The sequence below is a fragment of the Caloenas nicobarica genome, chromosome 2 (genome assembly GCF_036013445.1).
Source record: "Caloenas nicobarica isolate bCalNic1 chromosome 2, bCalNic1.hap1, whole genome shotgun sequence".
Classification (NCBI taxonomy): domain Eukaryota; kingdom Metazoa; phylum Chordata; class Aves; order Columbiformes; family Columbidae; genus Caloenas; species Caloenas nicobarica.
In genome coordinates, this window is record NC_088246.1 from 21,650,596 (window position 1) to 21,669,815 (window position 19,220).

Consider the following 19,220-nt stretch of genomic DNA (forward strand, 5'->3'; position numbering starts at 1 on the left):
TTACTTGGGAATGTTATTAAACGTTTCCTTACATTTGTAATTTCCTCTGAGAAGATGATTAACAATGTTCTTTGTGAACAGAATATTAAATGCAGAATACTTTCAAAGTGCAAAACTACCTGCAATATTTACTACATACAGATTAACAAAAATTATGCAGTGTTTGGCAGTGCAAAGACACACGAAGTGTTCTAAAGCACCCCATTGTAAAAATGTTTTTAATCAAACTCATTTCAGTTTAAGAGGCTCTGAAGGTGATAAAAAACAAACATCCCAAAATTCCACACAAAGCCTTTTTCAAAAAAAAAAAAACAAAACCACACCCAACCCACAGCATAAATGCCAAGAAAAAAACCTGATACCATAAATGGAAAACTTGTAGAAAATGAAGCAGTAGGGTGACCAAAATCATAGCTGTTGTCAAAAGAATGTTTTGTTCTGTAAAGGCACTCAAAGGCCATCAGTGTTAAGGAATTAAAAGCAAACTTTCATTATTCTGATATTCTAAAGTCTACAATATGACCATTTCTCCTAATCAAACTTAGATGTATTACCTCAGGTAAGACTGGATTTAGTTATCAAACTACACATTTACAAATAGTTTTACCTGGAAAGTGTTAAATATAAAATCATGCTTGCTGCCTCTTTTTTTTCTTTTAATAATCAAAGGGCTATACACCCAGCTAGTGCTTTTTATGAATATTCTGGAATACATTTTCAATTACATAAAAATAAACCTACGTTATGAACTGAAATTATTAAGTCACCAAACAAGAAACCTCGTTCACAGTATTATTTTATTTTTTCATTTATAATTTGCTTCCCTAAGAAAAAAACAAATCTTATTTTCACACATTAAAACAGTTGTTAGCTTGAACATCAGAGCAAGAAGCTTTAATACCAGATTTTAACCTTGCTTTATATTCCTTTTTTTCTTTAAGCACTACTTTTCACTGATGCAAACTATTTTCTGACCATTTTGACTTGACACTCATAGTCTTTCTCCTAAATGTGACTTCTGCTAACCAGCATTAATATGTAACTTCATTCAAACAGTCACTGATTCCACATCTATTCAGTCTTCTTTTTAACATGACATTATTTTCTGATACTTTAAAAATTTTATTATGCTTTGTTCAAATAAAAATTGAAACAAATTTCATTTACAAAACTTAAAATTTTATTAGAGAAAACTCAGTGTGCTTGAATTATCAAAACAAGATTTATCAAAAACGTTTTGTCATTGAAGGATTCTAGTCAATTGGCATAATGGTTCCAGTAACCTGACTACATGGGTTTTAGGCACACAAAAGCGCAGGATGGTGCTTCTGGAAAGCCTCAAAAGCATTTATGTAGGTTAGATCCTTGACTGCTGCTGGGATTCCACTAGGAACTGGGTGTATGCTATTTTTTTTTTTTTTCTTCTAATGTTCTCAGTTAACCTCATCCATAGCTTTAGATTCTCTTTACAGATTTAACTTCACTCCCTTCAAATTGAGAGTTAGGTCCAATCTTTCAACACCTGTCTTTCAATTGGAAGCTCTCTACTTTTTCACCTTTTAGTTCCTAAATTTCAGGTGAATGAATTTAATTCAAACACCATCAAAAGTTCCTTGCTCCTGCAAATAAGACTAAAAACAAAGACTAAGGCAAAATACTTTCTTTGCAATAGAATCTGAAAACATATTTGATAGTAGGTAAATAAATGTCAAGATTAGCTTCACTCTGAAGTCTACAGGTACAGCACCATTATTTTTGTTCTGTTTATAAATCTGGATTCCCTTTTGACTTTGCATTCATTTAGAAAACAACACTCACTAAAAGGTAAGGCAGGCTCACATATACAGTATTTAAAATTTTAACAGATTACAGCAAGTCTACACATAACACTGGCTGTCATGATTCCAAATTTAATTATCAAGAGGATTGTTTTTAGAAAGGTATTCAAGTTCTAAATGACTAAACCAGCACTTTAAACAAAATTTTTATCCACTGTACAGAGATGCATTTTCAAGTAAAAGAATTATATCCTAGAACTACTTACCAGAGAAACTGAGAATGAAACAGATTTAAGGCAGAAGTTCCGTTATGTACCAGGTTGAAAGCCAGCACAATATTAACTATAACTAACTTGTTCAGCACTTAAAAATTTGCATTCATAACTATTAACTCCTCTGCTGGCTGGAACTTTAGTGATGTTCCAAGGAAGCCCAGCTGGAGATACGGTTATCCTTAGGGGCTAAAGCTATGCCAGAGTAAAGTCAATCTACTCACTACTTTCTCATTATGAAACAAACCGCATTCATTTATGTTAGTAAGTTATATAAGCTATTTAGAAAGAGGAAGTATGAAATACTGACGATGAGAAAACAGATTTTTAAAAGCTATCATTTAAAAAGTTAGACTACATATTCAGAGGAATTTCAATGTTTAAAAACAGATTCACATACGTTCATCTAGTTGAAGATTAGTGTATTTAAAAAAGTTAAGAAAATACTTTGTGTTTCAGTTCAACTGCACTTGATTCAAGTACAGCTTGGGGATTGGCTGATATAAATTAAACATGGTCACTGCCTCCGCAGCCAGAAGTACAGAAAAATGTACATGTTCACAGGATAAATAGAAGTCTCTTCTTTTGGGGGAAAAAAAAAAAAAGCAGCTATCTCACTCCAATACGAGAGGACATCCACTCCAAGCCTTGGCATAACCTGAAAGATAAGAGATATTATTTTGGTACTGGTTCTATTCCAATTTCTTTAAAGAATTTTCTACTTGTTTTCATGTTTAAAAAGATCTACTTAAAATAAATAAAATAAAATCAGCTGGAATTGGGATTGAAACTTGAACAGAGTAAATAGTGTTTTAAACTAAGTCTGCTTAGGCTTTAACCACGAGAAGATGGTCAAGCATGCTATTTTGTTGAAGCTTGACACTCCTTTCATTTTTTTCCCCTTGTAAATCTAAAAGACACTATTCTTAACACACTTACTCATAAGTACAGGGTAACAGATTAAATTTAGTGGTGTGGGATTGTTTTTTTTTTTTTTTTAAATCAGGTTTCCCATGGAAGACAGCCTACTTGAAAGCTAGCTTTACATACTAATATTAAAAGACAAAGGTCAGGTACCCAGACTGAACTAGTTCATGAAAGTACAGTGTATTAAGAACTCCAAAAGCCCACTACAAAATTAAAATATGTTTATATTCAACACCAAGACTGCACGAGATCTAATCTGCTTACTCAATCAATTTGCATCGCTACGTAAAAGTTTTCGCTTTTCTTTGATGTTCTAGGGACCTAGCTGCCCAGTTTATACCACCTTTAAACTTTGCCTTCGTACCGTATATAACAACGTAGCTATCCAAGAGTTCTAGCTTCACTTGCACAGTGCTAATCTCCCTAGTCTTCGGCCAGATCCTCCCAAGGAAGCTTCAGCTCATCAGTGTAACTCTGGGAATTTTTTTTATGAGTTGGTCTCACTCCTGTCACAGTTTTAATTATTCTAATTATTCTTCTTTTTTTTTAAATAAGAAAGCAGCAGCCTAGGATGGCCAATGTTTCTAAAGTAAACTTCATATTCATTAATTTCTACCTTCCTCCAAATGACAACTTACTGAAGATCTAAGTTAGTACAGAAAAGCGACTTTGGCAAAACTGGTAGTAGGAAAGCAGAGTTAACTCTTGGAATGAAATGATACAATCCAAAGACTCAAGCAAACAACCAGTTCGCTTTCACTAACACATCCCACCCTAAGGAAGTGAATGCTACCGATCAATCTACAAGACACTTCCATTACATTAGAAAATGCTTCATGCTAGAAGTGCTGAAGATGTTCTCACTTCTCAAATACTCAGTTGGATTCACTATTTTTGATGTCACTAGACTAGATAAATGTAAAGGTTGTACAACACAGCTGAAAAAACCTCTAACTATGACACATTAGAAGACTGCTTTAAGAATCAAGATGAAACATTAGCACACTTCAAATCACATAAGCAAGACACTATCCAACTTGTTACAGGCATCCAAAATGTTTTCTGATCTTTATAGACATATGGAAAGCTCAGCTTTCCATTTTAGTAATTGCTGGCATAAGGTACAAAAGTTTCACAATTTTGTTTTATGCCAGATCTATGTATCTTTCAATCCAAACTACATTTGAATGCTTATCAAAAAAACCCAACCAACCAAAAAAAACCACAAAACCACTCCACCACCACCCTTAGAAGATTATGGCAGATCAGAATGCAAAGGAAGACTAGAGCAGGTTTTTTAACTACACAAAGCCACCCAGAATGAGAGGGTAGTGCACAGGGAGTAAACAACTATGCCAACAGCTCCATATTTGGGTGCGGGAGGGGTGTTGGCATGGGGTTTTTTTGTTGAGGTTTTTTTAACAATACGCTGGAAAACTTTCATCCAAATTTGGAGTTTGAGCAATGAAAAAAAACCTACAAGGTTCAATAAAGAGAAGGAAAATTTCAAAGTGTCCCTCTGACTGCAACGCTCAGAAAATATATTCTTTCAGGAAATCCACATGGGTGTCAATAAGCTTCTAAAGCAGTATTCTCATTTACCATCTTTACTATACCAAGTACAAGCATTTACCCTTCTCCTGTCAAAGCACAACAGGACTGAATGTGCCACGGGTGATCCTTTATGGAGCTAAGGGTGAGGTATGTAGATATCTCAGCAGCTGTCATGCAACCTTTCATGTCCTGCTTGTTTGCAAAGATGAGAACTGCAGCCTTCCGTAAATCCTAGAAATAATTTAGAGTATTCATAATAGTTATTATAAAGAACTAAAAGGCTATTGTGTTAACTGAAGTTCTTCAAGCTAATCTACATTTACACAGCAGGACAGAGTTTTAACAGACTTACTGCATTAAAAATTAATTACACTAAGACTCAAGAAACCAATTTATTCAGAAGTGTTCTCCACCACAGAGAATCAAATTATCATGTATTATACGACTATCCTTTTGGTGTTGACCACATGTTCATATGTTAACTAATGAAAATCTTGTTAAAATGTATTTCATAAAGCTTCAAACCATCCAGCCAGTAGAACTATTACTGGATAAACACTTCAAAGTCTACATTAGATACTATTCGAATGGAAAATGCTAGTATCATTCCCTTGAAATTACTTTCAACTTCATTAAACAAAGTCTATAGTAATTAAAGCAGTAATAATTTAAGAAAGCTATCTAAATTATTGGAAGTTTTATCCTATTGTTCCCAAAAGGAAGCTCTAATAATGCTGCAACAACTTTAGTAAAAACAGAAACTAATAAAAAGTTGTTTTGTTTCTGTATGAAATAAGGATTCCACATGGCAATGAGAGAAGAACTGGGATGTATGATTTTAGAAGTGCAGAAGGGTACACAAATGCAGTATTCAGGAAGCCAACAGTTGTAATTAGAAATGTCCAATACATCTAAATGAATATAGAATTGAGATTATTTCTCCAAATATTTATGGTCCAAAGTTGAAAATTCACTCCTACAAGTAATTTGGTCTTGGTCTGTTTTCAGGACATGGTAGACCACAATCTCGTTAGAGTTTATAACACTGGAAACTAATAAATTACAAGACAAAAACTTCACCACAAAAAGTAATCTTTCCACCTTTTCTTGGTAGTATATTTGCTCCTTACCACCAGACCCAAATGACATTACCACAAACTACAAAGCAAAAACCTTACTCATTTGAAACAATGCAAATCCCTCAGAGAAATGAACTGCACAGAATTACTTGCACTGTACTAAATACTTTTCCTTCCAAAATGAACAGATATTTAGATTTAAAACAACCCTAATTTAGCTTGAGAGTGATCACAGAAGGTTTTAATGTACTTTAGCTAATCCAACGTAGATGTTAATTTAGGATGTTTGAGGGAGTTGACCCAGTGTTGAACAGGCATCAATACAACATATAATAATAAAACTACAAACAAAATAATTCAGAAGGAAATTGAATTGAAACCAATTTATCTATAGGATTAGAAATGGTCCTTAATTTTAAGGATCCAGATTAAAACAAACAAGAAAGAAAAATGGAATTGCCTACTTTCTAAAATTTTTTTTTTTTTAAAGTTTGATGAAATGTAAACCATTTAACTGACAGAAGAGTTAGTGGTAGAGAAAAAAAATACTTAGTTACATTAATATGAAGTTTAAGATATTTTACAAGTTCAACGTTTGCAAAGTAAAGAGTGATTTGATTACAATCAAGCAAGTCCTATTAGCAAATTGCTTGATAATAATTTTCCTGTTTATTTATAATTTACATAGTTTTAAAATGTGACCAACATGCATACACATTTAGGCTCAGAAATTTTTTTGTGACAGTAATTTTTGCTGACATAAGAAGCATGTAACATTATGTGACTGTTCACAACAAAAGAAAACTACTATCCCAACTCCCCATCATACCTCATGAGCCAGCATTCTATAAAGTTCTTCTTTTGTAATAGAAAGTCGCTCTCTATCAATGCTGTCAACAACAAGAATGATGAACTAGGGGAGAAAACAATAGTACAGTACATAAGTGCAAAGTATAAATTACAGAAAGCAAGTTTTCAAGAGACCACTAGCATAAGTCTTCCTGTAAGACAGACATAGACTCTCAGAGCACAGTAGAAAATAGAACAAGGTTTATTCTTACAGTCTTTCGCTAGAGCGCTGGGTATCATACATGAAGTTTTTTTTTTTTTAAAAAAAGATTGTGCTTGCACATTTCAATACTGCTATTAAGATCTACTTTCATTTACTATGGTTAAATCTCTGTGGTGGATTTTTAGGCCCTACATCATAAGCAAAATAGTGACGTAGGTACCAAAAGCACCTGAAGATAATGGATTACATTTAAAATGTGGATGACAAACTTGCTACACAGTCATCAATGAAAACAGCTATTAATATTACTGTCCACTACTACTTGAATACTCTGAACACTATAAAACTGAAATTGAAATTCCCTATTTTCAAAGAAGCATTTTTAGCAATTTAGCACTATCTTACTCACAGGGCATAAGAAATGTTATTTCAAAGTAGTAAATCAGACCTCAGAAAGCTATATGTACCTGTAGTGCTTAGCATTATGTTGTTGCATAACACCTTAAACCTTTGTAATGAAAACGGCCTCTGCAGTTGGCTTCTCACTGACAACTTTGCACCATTCCACCCAGGCACTTGGAGATGCTATAGCAGTGATTTTACTCTTACTGTTCCTGCCAGGCACATTATTCTCATGGCCGTGCACTTGTGAATCCTGAGACACTGCAGGGTCTGGTATATCTGGTCTCCCATTGGAAGCGATTGTCACTGGTATGAAAATTACTCTCTTTTACCCACTCTTTCTGCCCCTTGTGTTGTAGTTTCTATTTTATAACCTAGCACTGGAAGGGAAAAGGACATGGTGTTATGTAGTGGGTAACGCTCAATTAAATGCTTGGAAGCATTACACAATAGTAGGTGTGCACAAACCGTAACAACTGATCAGTGTCCAACACTTGCCCTGCCCAGAGTGTGCTCCAAGCTGTGCTAACAGCATCATAGGTGGGAACAACCAGCAGGAAGATCAAACATTTTCTGATGAAAATTATACAGATACTGCTTAAAAAAAAAAAAAAAGTTACAGGGAACACACACTACCCTGGAGAGGAAACCAAGGAGATGACATTCATCTGAGAGACTCCATCACTTTTCTGCCCAGATGGGAATACTTTTGCATCCCTTTTCTCTTTTACTAGAACTCTTTTTGTTACAGTAATCCCACCCCCAATAACTTAACCATGAGAGCTCCCTCCCCTTTCCTCTTCCCCCAAATCTTGTGTCTGTAAGCCTGTCTCAATATCCCTTCCGTAAGAATATGCTCTGACTCTTAAAACAGAATTGTAGAATTAGCCATATTAAGTTGAAACTAATTAGGACAGGTATGCACTGAAAAGCTTATTTGTGGGATTTTTACATTACTTCAAAGATCTCATTTAGATTGGTTTAATTTACAGATAAGGAAATAGAAAGGAGAGATAGTAACAAAAAAGGAAGATTAGAAGTCACCACTTTAATTTTCCAAAATATGCTTCAAAACACTTTGCCTTAAAAAATTAAGGAGATTCATTATCCTTTGAAAATGACCACAAAGTATAAAAAACTAAGTCAATTTAATACTGCTGTGACTTTGAGATGTCTAGCAGATGAGGATGAACAGTAAAGGAATTATTTGTATTGTGAAGGCTATGGATTAGCATATTGAACAGATCCCTTTTCTTCCTCAACTGTTTCAAGCAGACAAAGCTTCTAAGTAAAGGGAAAGTACTTCTTTCCTAGTGCTAGAAAGGACTGGATTTCAAACACTTACTAGCCAGAACATGATGAAGAACATCCCAAATAGGATTAAAAAAAACCCCACAACAACAAAATAAGAGCAAACAAACAAACCAACCAACAACAAAACCCCCAAACACACAGAACTAATACATGCATCTCCTCAAATTCCAAAATAAAAGATTGATATTTGTTCACTGAGAATAACTTATTGTATCAGACAATGCTGGCAGAAGTCTCTTCACCCTCATATGAGCGTGTCTTAGATGTACCCATACTTTTCAGATAAAATTAGAAATAAGTTTAAAATACTAGAGATGAAGGTTGAGGCATGATCACCAGGCTTTCAGTAAACAAAACCATTTCTGAACATCTGGGGGGATCACTCTAAATACCCTTCTCAAAGAGAGTCATAAGGCAGAAAAACTCGTTTCACGGGATGATGGAATGCTTATATACTGAGTAACATGTACAAGAGGTCTCTACTTTTAGTAGAAACACTAAGAAATTAAGTCCAAAATCTTTTACATCAATGTAGAAGCCTCAAAGTGAGGCTACAGAGATTTTATGTGCATGTTTTGTTGATAACCTCTTTGCATCAAAAAGACTGGCATAAAAACAAACCCCCAAAAGACAACTGTTGCCAAGTTCTACTCCAACTTTTCCAGCAATGGCAGCTTTGCCAGTTACCTCCTGGGTGCTGCACAGCTACACTTTCCTTTACCCTTTGGATAAAAGCCACAATCTGATGAGCTTTTTAAATACTGCTGCCTAGAGAAAGTTTCATTCCTCATCCTTAATCATTGTTACTTCAGAAACATTTCAGACTAGATGTACAGAAGCTAGGTTAACCCCTGCAAATCCTCAACGAATCTGCAAAGTACATTGCAAAATTTTCTTTTTAATCTACTTGAAAAAGCATACAAAAAACCTCATTTGATTGGAAATGTATTCTGATATCATTTCATTGTCTAGGAAAAAAGTCTGACTTCACATTTTATGCCACAAATCAAACATTACTGTAAAGTACACAGCAAAAATACTTCAGATATTACCAGAAAATTGGTTGCATACCAGAGACACCTTACACTTTTTGGTTTTTTTCTTCCTCAAAAAGATTTAAGAATAATACAGCTGCAATCTTTAAAAAAATACAATTTCAAACAAACTTATTGAATTTCCAGATCTCAAAGCAGCTTCTCATACCTCTGTGTTTGAATAATAGGTATTCCACGATGACCGTAATGATTCTTGTCCTCCAATATCCCACATTAAGAAATGAGTGTTTTTCACCACTATTTCTTCTACATTGCTTCCTATGGTTGGAGAAGTATGAACCACTTCATTCATTAAGCTAAAGGAAACAATACCACACCATAAAGACCAACCAGTGAAATCCACAAGGCTTGTCACAGCTCAGTTACAACAAATTTGTTGCAGAAAAAGTAAATATGTCTAGCTCTGATAAAAAAGATTTAAAAACGAGGCGTATTTCAAAAAGCTACACATTTCATTTTTTATAGAAATAAAGCAAATATTTAAAAGCAGTTCTTTAGTAAAAATATTAGTTCAATTTGAATTTGGACTGAAAACTGTCATCGATGAAGCTCTAGTGTGCTTTTGTAGCAGAGAATGTAGACCTGCTTAAAGACATCAGAAACAAAAAACAAGCACGTAGAAGGCTTAAAATGCAGATGTTTATACATTTGGTATAATAGGCTTCTCTTTTTAAAGGACACTCTTTAACAGATACTTAAAATGCACTTGTTTCAATGCAGAAGTTGCTCTTCTAAATATCCCAAATAAGGGGAACAGTAAACTGTCCAAAATATGAATCAGAATACAATTTTATCAGAGCTCTCAACTTAGTAACTCAATATTAAAACAAATTCCTAAGAACTGTTTGTTTACACAGCTGAAAATGTCTCAGTTCTAACTTTAAGCTTTGTCAAAAGTGTTTACAAAAAGGTTCTTTGTAAAACATCCTCTGCTGCCTTTGTATCCAAATATATGCATAGTAATTTGGCTACACCTTCCTTCTCTTCCACAATTACAACAGTAATTATGATCCTGCCAAAATTATTGAATTTATCATAGACATTCTTGTAATGCTGGCAAGATTTGGGTGCAATGATGCTATTGAAAATGCTTAAGGTAGGATCTAGGCAAGAGGAAATACTATCTTGAGGAATCTTCCATCACAAATTTTAGACACTGGAATCTGGAAACACATGGAAACATTTATGGATTTTTGCAGAGTGGCTAGAATTTCCCTTAATTTAGAAATCAATTTCTTCTCTGCAGTTATTGATGACAGGATTATTTCTATGTTTAGAAATAAAGATAGGCTTTGATTGCAAAATCACTTTGTGCTTATATGTACAATTTTGTTGTTCAATTTACAGTTCAGTTTTAAAACACTGCAGTTCCTTCACTTTATCATTTAGAACCTTAGAGATTCTGCCAGGTTGCAAAGCTGAAGTTTCAATGATTAAACAGTGACAAAAACTAAAATGTAAACAGAAAAACAAAATAGCTCATATACTTACAATTGGTAAAGAATAGTAGTCTTTCCAGCATTATCAAGTCCCACTATGATTACTTTGTGCTCTGTGTATACACAAAAAAGACAAGAATAAATTACTAGAAACAGCAACAATTAGAATTCTGGTTAATCACTTTTCCTTACTGAAGAAAGCAACTGCTTGTTTGTCTGATTTCAATAGCTTACAAAGACTACTGTTGACTTCAGGACAGGAAAAAAAAAAATCCACAAAGCCTCATCTTCTCTTGAGACTACAGTTTTAGGAAAAGTCAGTACTGCAAGTTTTCATAAAGGAATGCCTACTAATATTATTACTTCATTTAAAAAAAAATCTCGTTTTGGAAAGAAAAGTACAATGAAAAATATAGCAGTGAATTAGCTTAAGAACATCATCAAACATCCAAAGGCTGCGCAAAGTACTAGCCTAACATTCAAGGCTCAGTAATAACCACTTGTTAAGGGACCACCATCATGCGCACAGTAAAAACTAAGAGGAAGCTGTATTTTGAATAAATAAAAAATTCCAACATTGCAATTTCTGAACTGAAAAGTCACAGAACAACAGAAGGGTTGAGGTTGGAAGATACTTCTGGAGATCATCTGGTTCAAACCCCCTGCTCAAGTAGGGCCACCTAGAGCCAGTTGCCCAGGACCATGTCCAGATGGCTTTTGAGTATCTCCAAGGACAAAGACTCCACAACCTCCCTGTGCAGCCTGTGCCAGTGCTCAGTCATGCTCACAGTGAAAAGCATTTCCTGATGTTTGAAGGGAACCTCCTCTGTTTCCGTGTGTACCCATGGCCTTTGGCCCTGTCACTGAGCACCACTGAGATGAACCTGGCTCCATCTTCTTTGCAACCTCTGTTCAGTTATTTATATACATTAATAAGACCCCCTCTGAGCCTCTTCTTCTCAAGGCTACACAGCCTTAGTTCTCTCAACGTTTTTTTTTATATGTGAGATGCTCCAGTTCCTTAACAATCTTTGTGGCCATTCTCTGGACTTTCTTCAGTATGTCCACAACTCTCTTGTACTGAGAAGCCCAGAACTGGACATGCTGCTCCAAGGTGAGGCCTCACCAGCACTGAGCAGAAGGGATCACCTCCCTCAACCTGCTGGAAAGTCCAGCTTATAGAATAGTGATCTTCCAAATGCTGCAATGTTCTTTTTCCAGGCCCAGGAGAAACAAAACCGACAAAAAAATACCAGAATTTATATGTTTCTCTGTAGTTACGTCTTCTTAGAATTTCAAATATAGCAGCACAGCCAATTAGAATGGTGGTTCTTTTGATATATGTGTCAAGTTAGAAGATACTGACCTGCTTACTGACAAAAAAGCAAATCACTTGAGCGCAGAGAATTTACAAATGAATACTAGAAGTAAAACTTGCACCTATTCCAAAGCAAAACATGGTTCACAGCTTAAAGATTTCCTCTAACATACCACATTCTATCTACAAGACATACAACAAATTACTATAAGGTCAGAAGTTCTATCAAAAAATATCAAATTGGTGGGTTTTTTGCCTGCAAGTGGGTGTTTTAAGGAAGAATTAAAGTGGGGTTTGTTTGTCTGTTTTTTGTTGTTTGTTAGTTTTAATCTATTTATAGATAACCACCTAGATCTTTTCATACTGAAAGTGATTTTAATAAAACATTCTCTTGCTTGGGACTTTTAGAAGTTTTGCTATGGGATACAGCCCTGACAAACATTGAAACACATTTCCTTGTATTTGTGCCCCTACTGCTGCATCCTGCCAACGCATTCCAAGGAAAGAACTTTGCCTGGCCTTAAATCCAGTAATACTTTTAGCCCCATAAGAAGCAGCATCAGTAATTAATAACCTTTCCCAATACATAAATGGTACTTACTTCCCTCTGCTTTCAACTCTAATAAACCATGCCACATAGCTAGACTGTCCATCTCTTCTTCAGTTTTAAGGGCTTTTGAAGTTCAAACACAGAAATGACCTTCTGTTGTTTTCAAAACAGCCATATTGTCAAGTACTATCTGGAAGATGACTCTACTTCTTCAGCATTTTGTTTGAGTTATTTTCAAAGAGGAAAAGAAAAGGAATTCCAGTCAGCATTACACTGCTTCTTCCCACCTTCACATCAGAATACAGAGTCTTACTCAGGAATGAATGAGAAAAGCATTGGATGCAACAATATCACGCTACTTAAAGTAATGAAAAAAAAATAATTCCCACTGAGATGACTGCTTTTGAAAGCCACTGAGGCATGAATGGTTCAACACTATATGGGAAATAAAAGGCACAGCTTGTGTGTGTTACTCAGTCAAATGGTATTTTATAGAGCAACTGAATAAGTACAAACAAGAAACAGTCATACAAGTGTTAATTGATGTTGATTTGGGGATGAAAATAATAAGATGAAATATATCAGTATCCCATACAAATAGTTTTCACCTTTATTAATAGCAGGTGCTTTCAGAATTGTCATCTATGGTAACGGAAAACTTCTTCAGTTACAAACATACTCAGAAGTTGCATTTCTGTCTAGTTTGGTTAGATTACAGAATTTTTACTTATATACGTGCATTAGAGGAAAAACGTGAACTTATGCACTAGTTTGACTGCAAGCAAGTTAATTTTCATCATACAGTTAGAAACTTTCATTTTTCATAGCTAGCATGGTGGTTGTTTGGATTTAGTTTGAAAATAAGAAGATAACAGAATTAATGCTCTTCTCCAAGTCAGTTTTCAGCATTTTTAAGTTGGAACGAAGAGTATGTAAGAACTTAACTGTTATCTCAGTTACTGTCTGGGGGCCAAGGTCTTTCTGGGCTCTCTGCCTGCAGGTGTGAGCCAGCTGAGATTACAAGAAAGTAGCCTTTAGTAGTCACTGGAACCGAAATCCATTTGGCTTTCCAGATAATGGTTTCTGCTAACCTGACTGTACAGCCTGGGAAATGCCAGCAAGCCCAAGTGAAGTAAACTTTAGACTTACAAAAGTTTAACCACCTTTACTTGGAGCTTACTATTATTTCTGTTCCACACCTATAGCATTTATTCAGAGAAACCTGGAAGACTATAATTAAAAAAAATTAAAATACAGATTTGTGAACTTCTTAAAGAACTCTACCAGTCACACACACAAAGGAATAAGGTACTGACAATTGTCAGAGTTGCCTTTATCAGTCACTGACATTCACTTGTTTTTTCCTTATGATTTCATTAAAAGCAATCTTGATAGTATTGAAGGAATGATAAGTCTAGGAAGTTTTATTAAGCCTTATGTTAACACAGGCAATAAGTTAGTTGCTCCACCATTTATTGATATTACTACATGTTGCTTAGAAGTCTGGGCCATTTGAATACTGAATCATAGCATAAGCCAGTCATTTTTGAAGTCTAATATTTTAAACATTTTTAAAAGTTATTTTCGAAATAAGTGTAAGTTCAATTTGAACTTCTGACACTTTGTAACTAGACTTTAAATGGCTGCAGGGCACAATGCGTTAAATGAAAACAATACTCGGGCAATGGTTTTTGTCAATTTCAAACACGAGGAAAATGAACCAGGAAGCCATCAGTAAGTTACCTAGAAAAAAGACAAAAGTCTATTTTTAAGCCAATTGCTTCTCTTTTAAGTAAAGTATCTCTATTTTGCATTGTTAAATTACTAGATTAAGAGACAATATATATTGAGAGCTCAAAGAGTCAGAAACGCTTATTGTCCTCCCTCCTTCAGTCTTTAACCCCTGCACTGAAAAGGCATGGAGACCAGAAAACAAGAATATTAAACAAGGTCCTGGAACAGTTTTGTCCACTACTACCACCCAAACAAAACCAGCCACTGTTTAAAGACTACTACCAAACTCAAACTGGAAATGAACCCTTCCAAAGATAGCCACAGAACTAAAGAGATATTCCCTGACAGACTGAGCTCAGGGCAGAGGCTGTTAGCCTTCCTCTCTTTCATCAGTCACTGACTCACAGATCAGCACAGGTGTCACCCAATTTCCTCAAACTGGTCTGCACTGCAGCTTTTCTCCTTCCATAATCCCATGTACCTGATTTGGAGAGTAGATGGTGCACTGCAATGGAAAAGCAAGTGCATTCTGCCAGGGGAGCAGGAAGAACAGCTAAAGGCTTTCCTCTTCTAGAAGTTCCTAGCACAGGTCAAAGCCCCACAATACTATTCTAACCATTACATTCTTCACCATGAGCCAGTCTGGGCTTACCAAAATGGGTAACCATAATCAAAATGGGCTGAACCAACTGGAACAATTTCTGCTGCATGTATAGCAAGTTGAAAGAGAACAACAGACTGGCTCAACTCCCTGGTAGGAACACACAGATGCTACCCAAGTCACAAGGCTAAAACAGTGAAATACCAAGAGTAACAAATGCTGCTGGAAGAGGTCAGTAGATAACATTAGTCAACAGATAATTAACACTGATTGTCTTTAGAAACAGCTTAGGTCAAGCTTCTCAACCTTCCTTTCCCTACTTCATCCTTACCATTGGAAAGGATGGTAAGAGATTCAAATTGTAAAGTAGTAAACATGATGTGTAAATTATTAAAATGACATTCAGTGCTTTAGCAGGATGTAAGGTACCTTCATTACAAGGTTTTCCCACTAGGCAGAAGTCACTCCGAATGAACTCAATCTTCCGTACAAGGCACACGTACTCTAACTGCACTGAACCCTGAGCACAAAAATGCACGGTGCTTATTTTAAGATGTTAGTTATCTTAAGATGTACATTTTTCAGAAAGCTATCAACATATCTTCTCCCTGTGAATTCATGGTATTAGCTCACCCGTAGATATTTCTTTAATGATGTCCAGACAGTATTAATCAAATACGTTTCAGATTGGGCATTTTCAGGTCAGCTATTATTCACATTTATGTAAAGAAAAACTGCAATGCATAATTAACACTGAAGTGAAATGCCAACGATTTCCTGTTCTGTATCTTCTAGCACTTAGGCACACCTTCTCCCCCATGCTCTACTTGATGGAAGGCAGATGGCACTTTCTAAATCTTGGCTTTGTTCAACTTTCCATTTTGTCAGTATCAAGTGCTTCAGACACAATCCACAGTTGTGGCACAACCCACACTAGCCATGATGAACTGAATGATATACTCCACACACATGAGGGTTTATTTGCATCTTTAGAATATTCCCTCCAGATAGTCAAAAGCATTGTGTAAGCTACTGGGCTAGTCTGCTCGGCAAGCAGTTTCATGGGCCACCCTATGAATTCTCCAAGAAATTGTCTAGATTTGATATAACTATATGAGCAACCAAAACAAACTCAATAATTACTACCCTTTTTAATTAATAATAATATTATTTAGAGGAAAATGGTCATGTAATCAGATAATTTCCCACTAGATGGGTAAAAAAATTATGTTTGAACATAATTTTCTAGGTTGGAATTTCAATTTTGGCTATGAAAAGAAACTCACTTCCTCCTCGATGGTCAACAAAAGTAGAGGGGGCAAACAAACATATAAACAACAAAAAAACCCAACAAACCAAACGAAAAAGAACAACAAAACAAGACCAGAACACACCCCAGAAGCTTCTCATTGGGATTAAAGTATAATGGTAAGTATTTCACTGTACTGCCTCTTTTATCTTAATTGTGATACTAATTTTTAACATTTTAGATGTATGAAGAGTAACTTTCCTTCCATGAATTAACAGACAGTAACAAGGGCATGTTTTCCTCTAATGGAATGGAATCGACAGAGTCAAATGTTGTTGTATACTAACAAAAACAAACAAACAAACCCCTCAAAACCAAACACCCCCTCCCCCCCCCAACAAACCACAGAAAACCAAACCAAGAAACTGCACCTCTTACTTCCTTTCTGAAGATAAATATTGACATGAGAAGGCATCATATAGACCAACACTAAAAGCCACAAGAAGTTCTCTCCTGATAGTTCTCTGCTTATACATGTCTCTTCGGAGTCCTTCACAGAAGGAGAGGTGTTGCAGATTGCAATATTTGATGAAAACCAAGATAGTACTTAATAGTTTTCTGGAGAATGGGAGGAACCTTCTATCTTACCAAATGGGCTTTCCAGTTCAGACAAATAAGAATATTCAAGTCAAAACCAACAACAAATTCAGAAGACTTCAGGGAGGGCGCAGTGGAATAGTGTATGCAGGGAAAACATAAATGGTCTGGCTCTTTCTCCCACTCCCATCCCATGAAAAGACAGTTTGATCCACAGATGTTAATATGTACACACACCAAGATTTTGCTCTGGTATTTATGTAATTAGAATGGGTTATGTGCACTGACAGTGACAAGACTACTAACAGGACACCAGGTGTGCCTGCCTTCTAAAACTTGCAAAATTGTACCGGCAACAATGTGTTGCACAAAAAAAAGCTTAACTACATTTTTAGTAACTTTAAAAGAGGACTGAAGTGTATATTTGGAAGCCTGATGAGAGAACTACAACAATAACATCAGTTTGCCTGCTGCAAACTCAGAGCCCCAAGGAAAAACAATACAAACACTGAATTCCTTGACTCCTTTATTTTCTAACCAAAAAAGGCTAGGTAAACATGACTAATGAAAATAAATAAATCAATAGATAAAACATCATTTCCTATTTTCCTGATAACTGTCTGAGCTAAAGGCAGTGACAGCCACAAGTTTTGAACTCTGGATTAGAGCATGAGCCATTATTGTGCAGTCGGGTGTAGTGAGTAGGAGGGAACAGAAAGCTATCTATCCTCTTACGACCTTTTTATTCTTGGCTTAAGAAGTGATTTTCTTGAGTCACTAACTGTTTTTAACTAGCATCTTTGCCAAAACATAAACAAATCTTCACCTCAGAGGCCCAGACACAAGTTTCGTGGGGTTTTTTTTCTTGATATTAAAGATAAAAATAGCATGATTTTAACAGCAGACTCCGACTTGTGAGCAGAGGGTCTACAAAGACAAACAAGCCCTTCACGGTCCATCAAAGCTTCAGCCGCCACAACAATGAAAAGAATGCCCGAGCGGCACCAGCATTCGCTACTCTGCGAACTCGGGAGCACAGCGCTTGAAGGGGCTACCCGGGGTAAGCCAAGTGCCTGGAGCAGCCAGCGGGGGCGGTGGGGACCACCTCGGCCAGGGAAACAAAGCGGTTTCGAGCATGAGGCGCCGCGGAACCCCCGCTCAAGAGGCTGCACAGGGAGAAGCCCAACTTTTTGCCTGGGCGCACCCGCAGAGGAAGCTCGGCGACCAGAGCAGACCCCCGACCTCCAACGGCTGCCCGCGGCCCCCTCCGCCCCGCGGGCTCCGCTCGCCCCCTCACCACCGCCGCGCCGCCCGCCCCACCTCCCCACGGCCGGCTCGGGCCCCCGCGCCCACCTTGGTTACCGAAGAGACTCCACAGCTTGGCAAATATCAGGCCCATGCCTCGCCTCAACTCGCCGCCGAGCCCCCAGGGCACCCCGGGCTCAGCCAGGCGGCGGTGGCGGCCCCGCGGTTCCCGTCAGGCGGACGCAGCCCGCGGCGGCCCCGGGCCAGCGGTCGGGTGAGGGAGTGCAAGGGGACGGGCAATCGCCGTTGCCCCGCCCCGCCCCGGCCAACGGCCGCACGGCGTGAGGGGCCGCCCCAACGCCCACGCGGCAGCGGCGTCGCGTCACTCTGTGCGTCATCACGTACGCCCACCTTGGTGAGCTGAGCGGGTGTGGGAGCTGTGGCGGGAAGGGGCGGTTGGGACAGCGTCCTGCCGGGGCGAGCTGCGAGGAGGGACCGGGCTTTCCCCAGGGCTGGTGAAGAGCCGAAGGGCTTGGGGTCTCGCACGGCCGGGGAAGAGGGAACCGCCCGGCAAGGGAGTGGTGCGTCGGGGTGTGCTTGTTCCCCGGCCGCGGTGCTCGGTGCCGGGCGGGAGCGCTGCCGCTCTGCGCTGGCAGCGGCCTTCTGCCGTCACTGTGTCATCCGGCCGGGCGGTGCTGTGGCTGGTCCGCGGCCTTCGTCACGGTGGGGAAGGTCTCGTGGTTTTCAGGGCGCTCGGTTCTTCCGTGTATAATAAAGCATTTTAGAACAGCGAGCTCCTTTTCGGTGCGGCACTATAGGCTCTTGCTTATGGAACTGTTGCCTGGGTACCGCGGTTTTCTCACTCGGCAGCACCTTGGGCAGGGTCAGCATGAACCCCGCTCTGCCTTAGGTAAGGAACCTCCAGGCGCTTACGTGCAGGAGGGGTGGAAGTACAAAACCTGTTATTTTAATCTACTCAGCAGCGTTTAAGCTTGCTCATGCGAAAAGGGAGAAAAAAAGAAAAAGCGCTGCCAGCAGGACTTTGTCATTTGTGGCCTGAGCTACTGCAGCGTCGCAAACTCATTGCTGCTCCG

General features: G+C 37.8%; 1 protein-coding gene across 1 annotated transcript; it reads right to left on the bottom strand.

The window, feature by feature from the left end:
• Positions 1 to 784: 784 nt before the first annotated feature.
• On the bottom strand, positions 785 to 18,452 carry ARL5B (ADP ribosylation factor like GTPase 5B). Its single transcript, XM_065628336.1, has 6 exons — positions 18,235 to 18,452; positions 10,885 to 10,945; positions 9,542 to 9,689; positions 6,440 to 6,523; positions 4,611 to 4,762; positions 785 to 2,708 (listed from the first exon to the last, which is right to left on the bottom strand). The coding sequence occupies exons 1-6, from the start codon at positions 18,278 to 18,280 to the stop codon at positions 2,660 to 2,662; spliced, it is 540 nt and encodes a 179-aa protein (XP_065484408.1). The 5' UTR covers positions 18,281 to 18,452; the 3' UTR covers positions 785 to 2,659.
• Between the last annotated feature and the right edge of the window lie 768 nt (positions 18,453 to 19,220).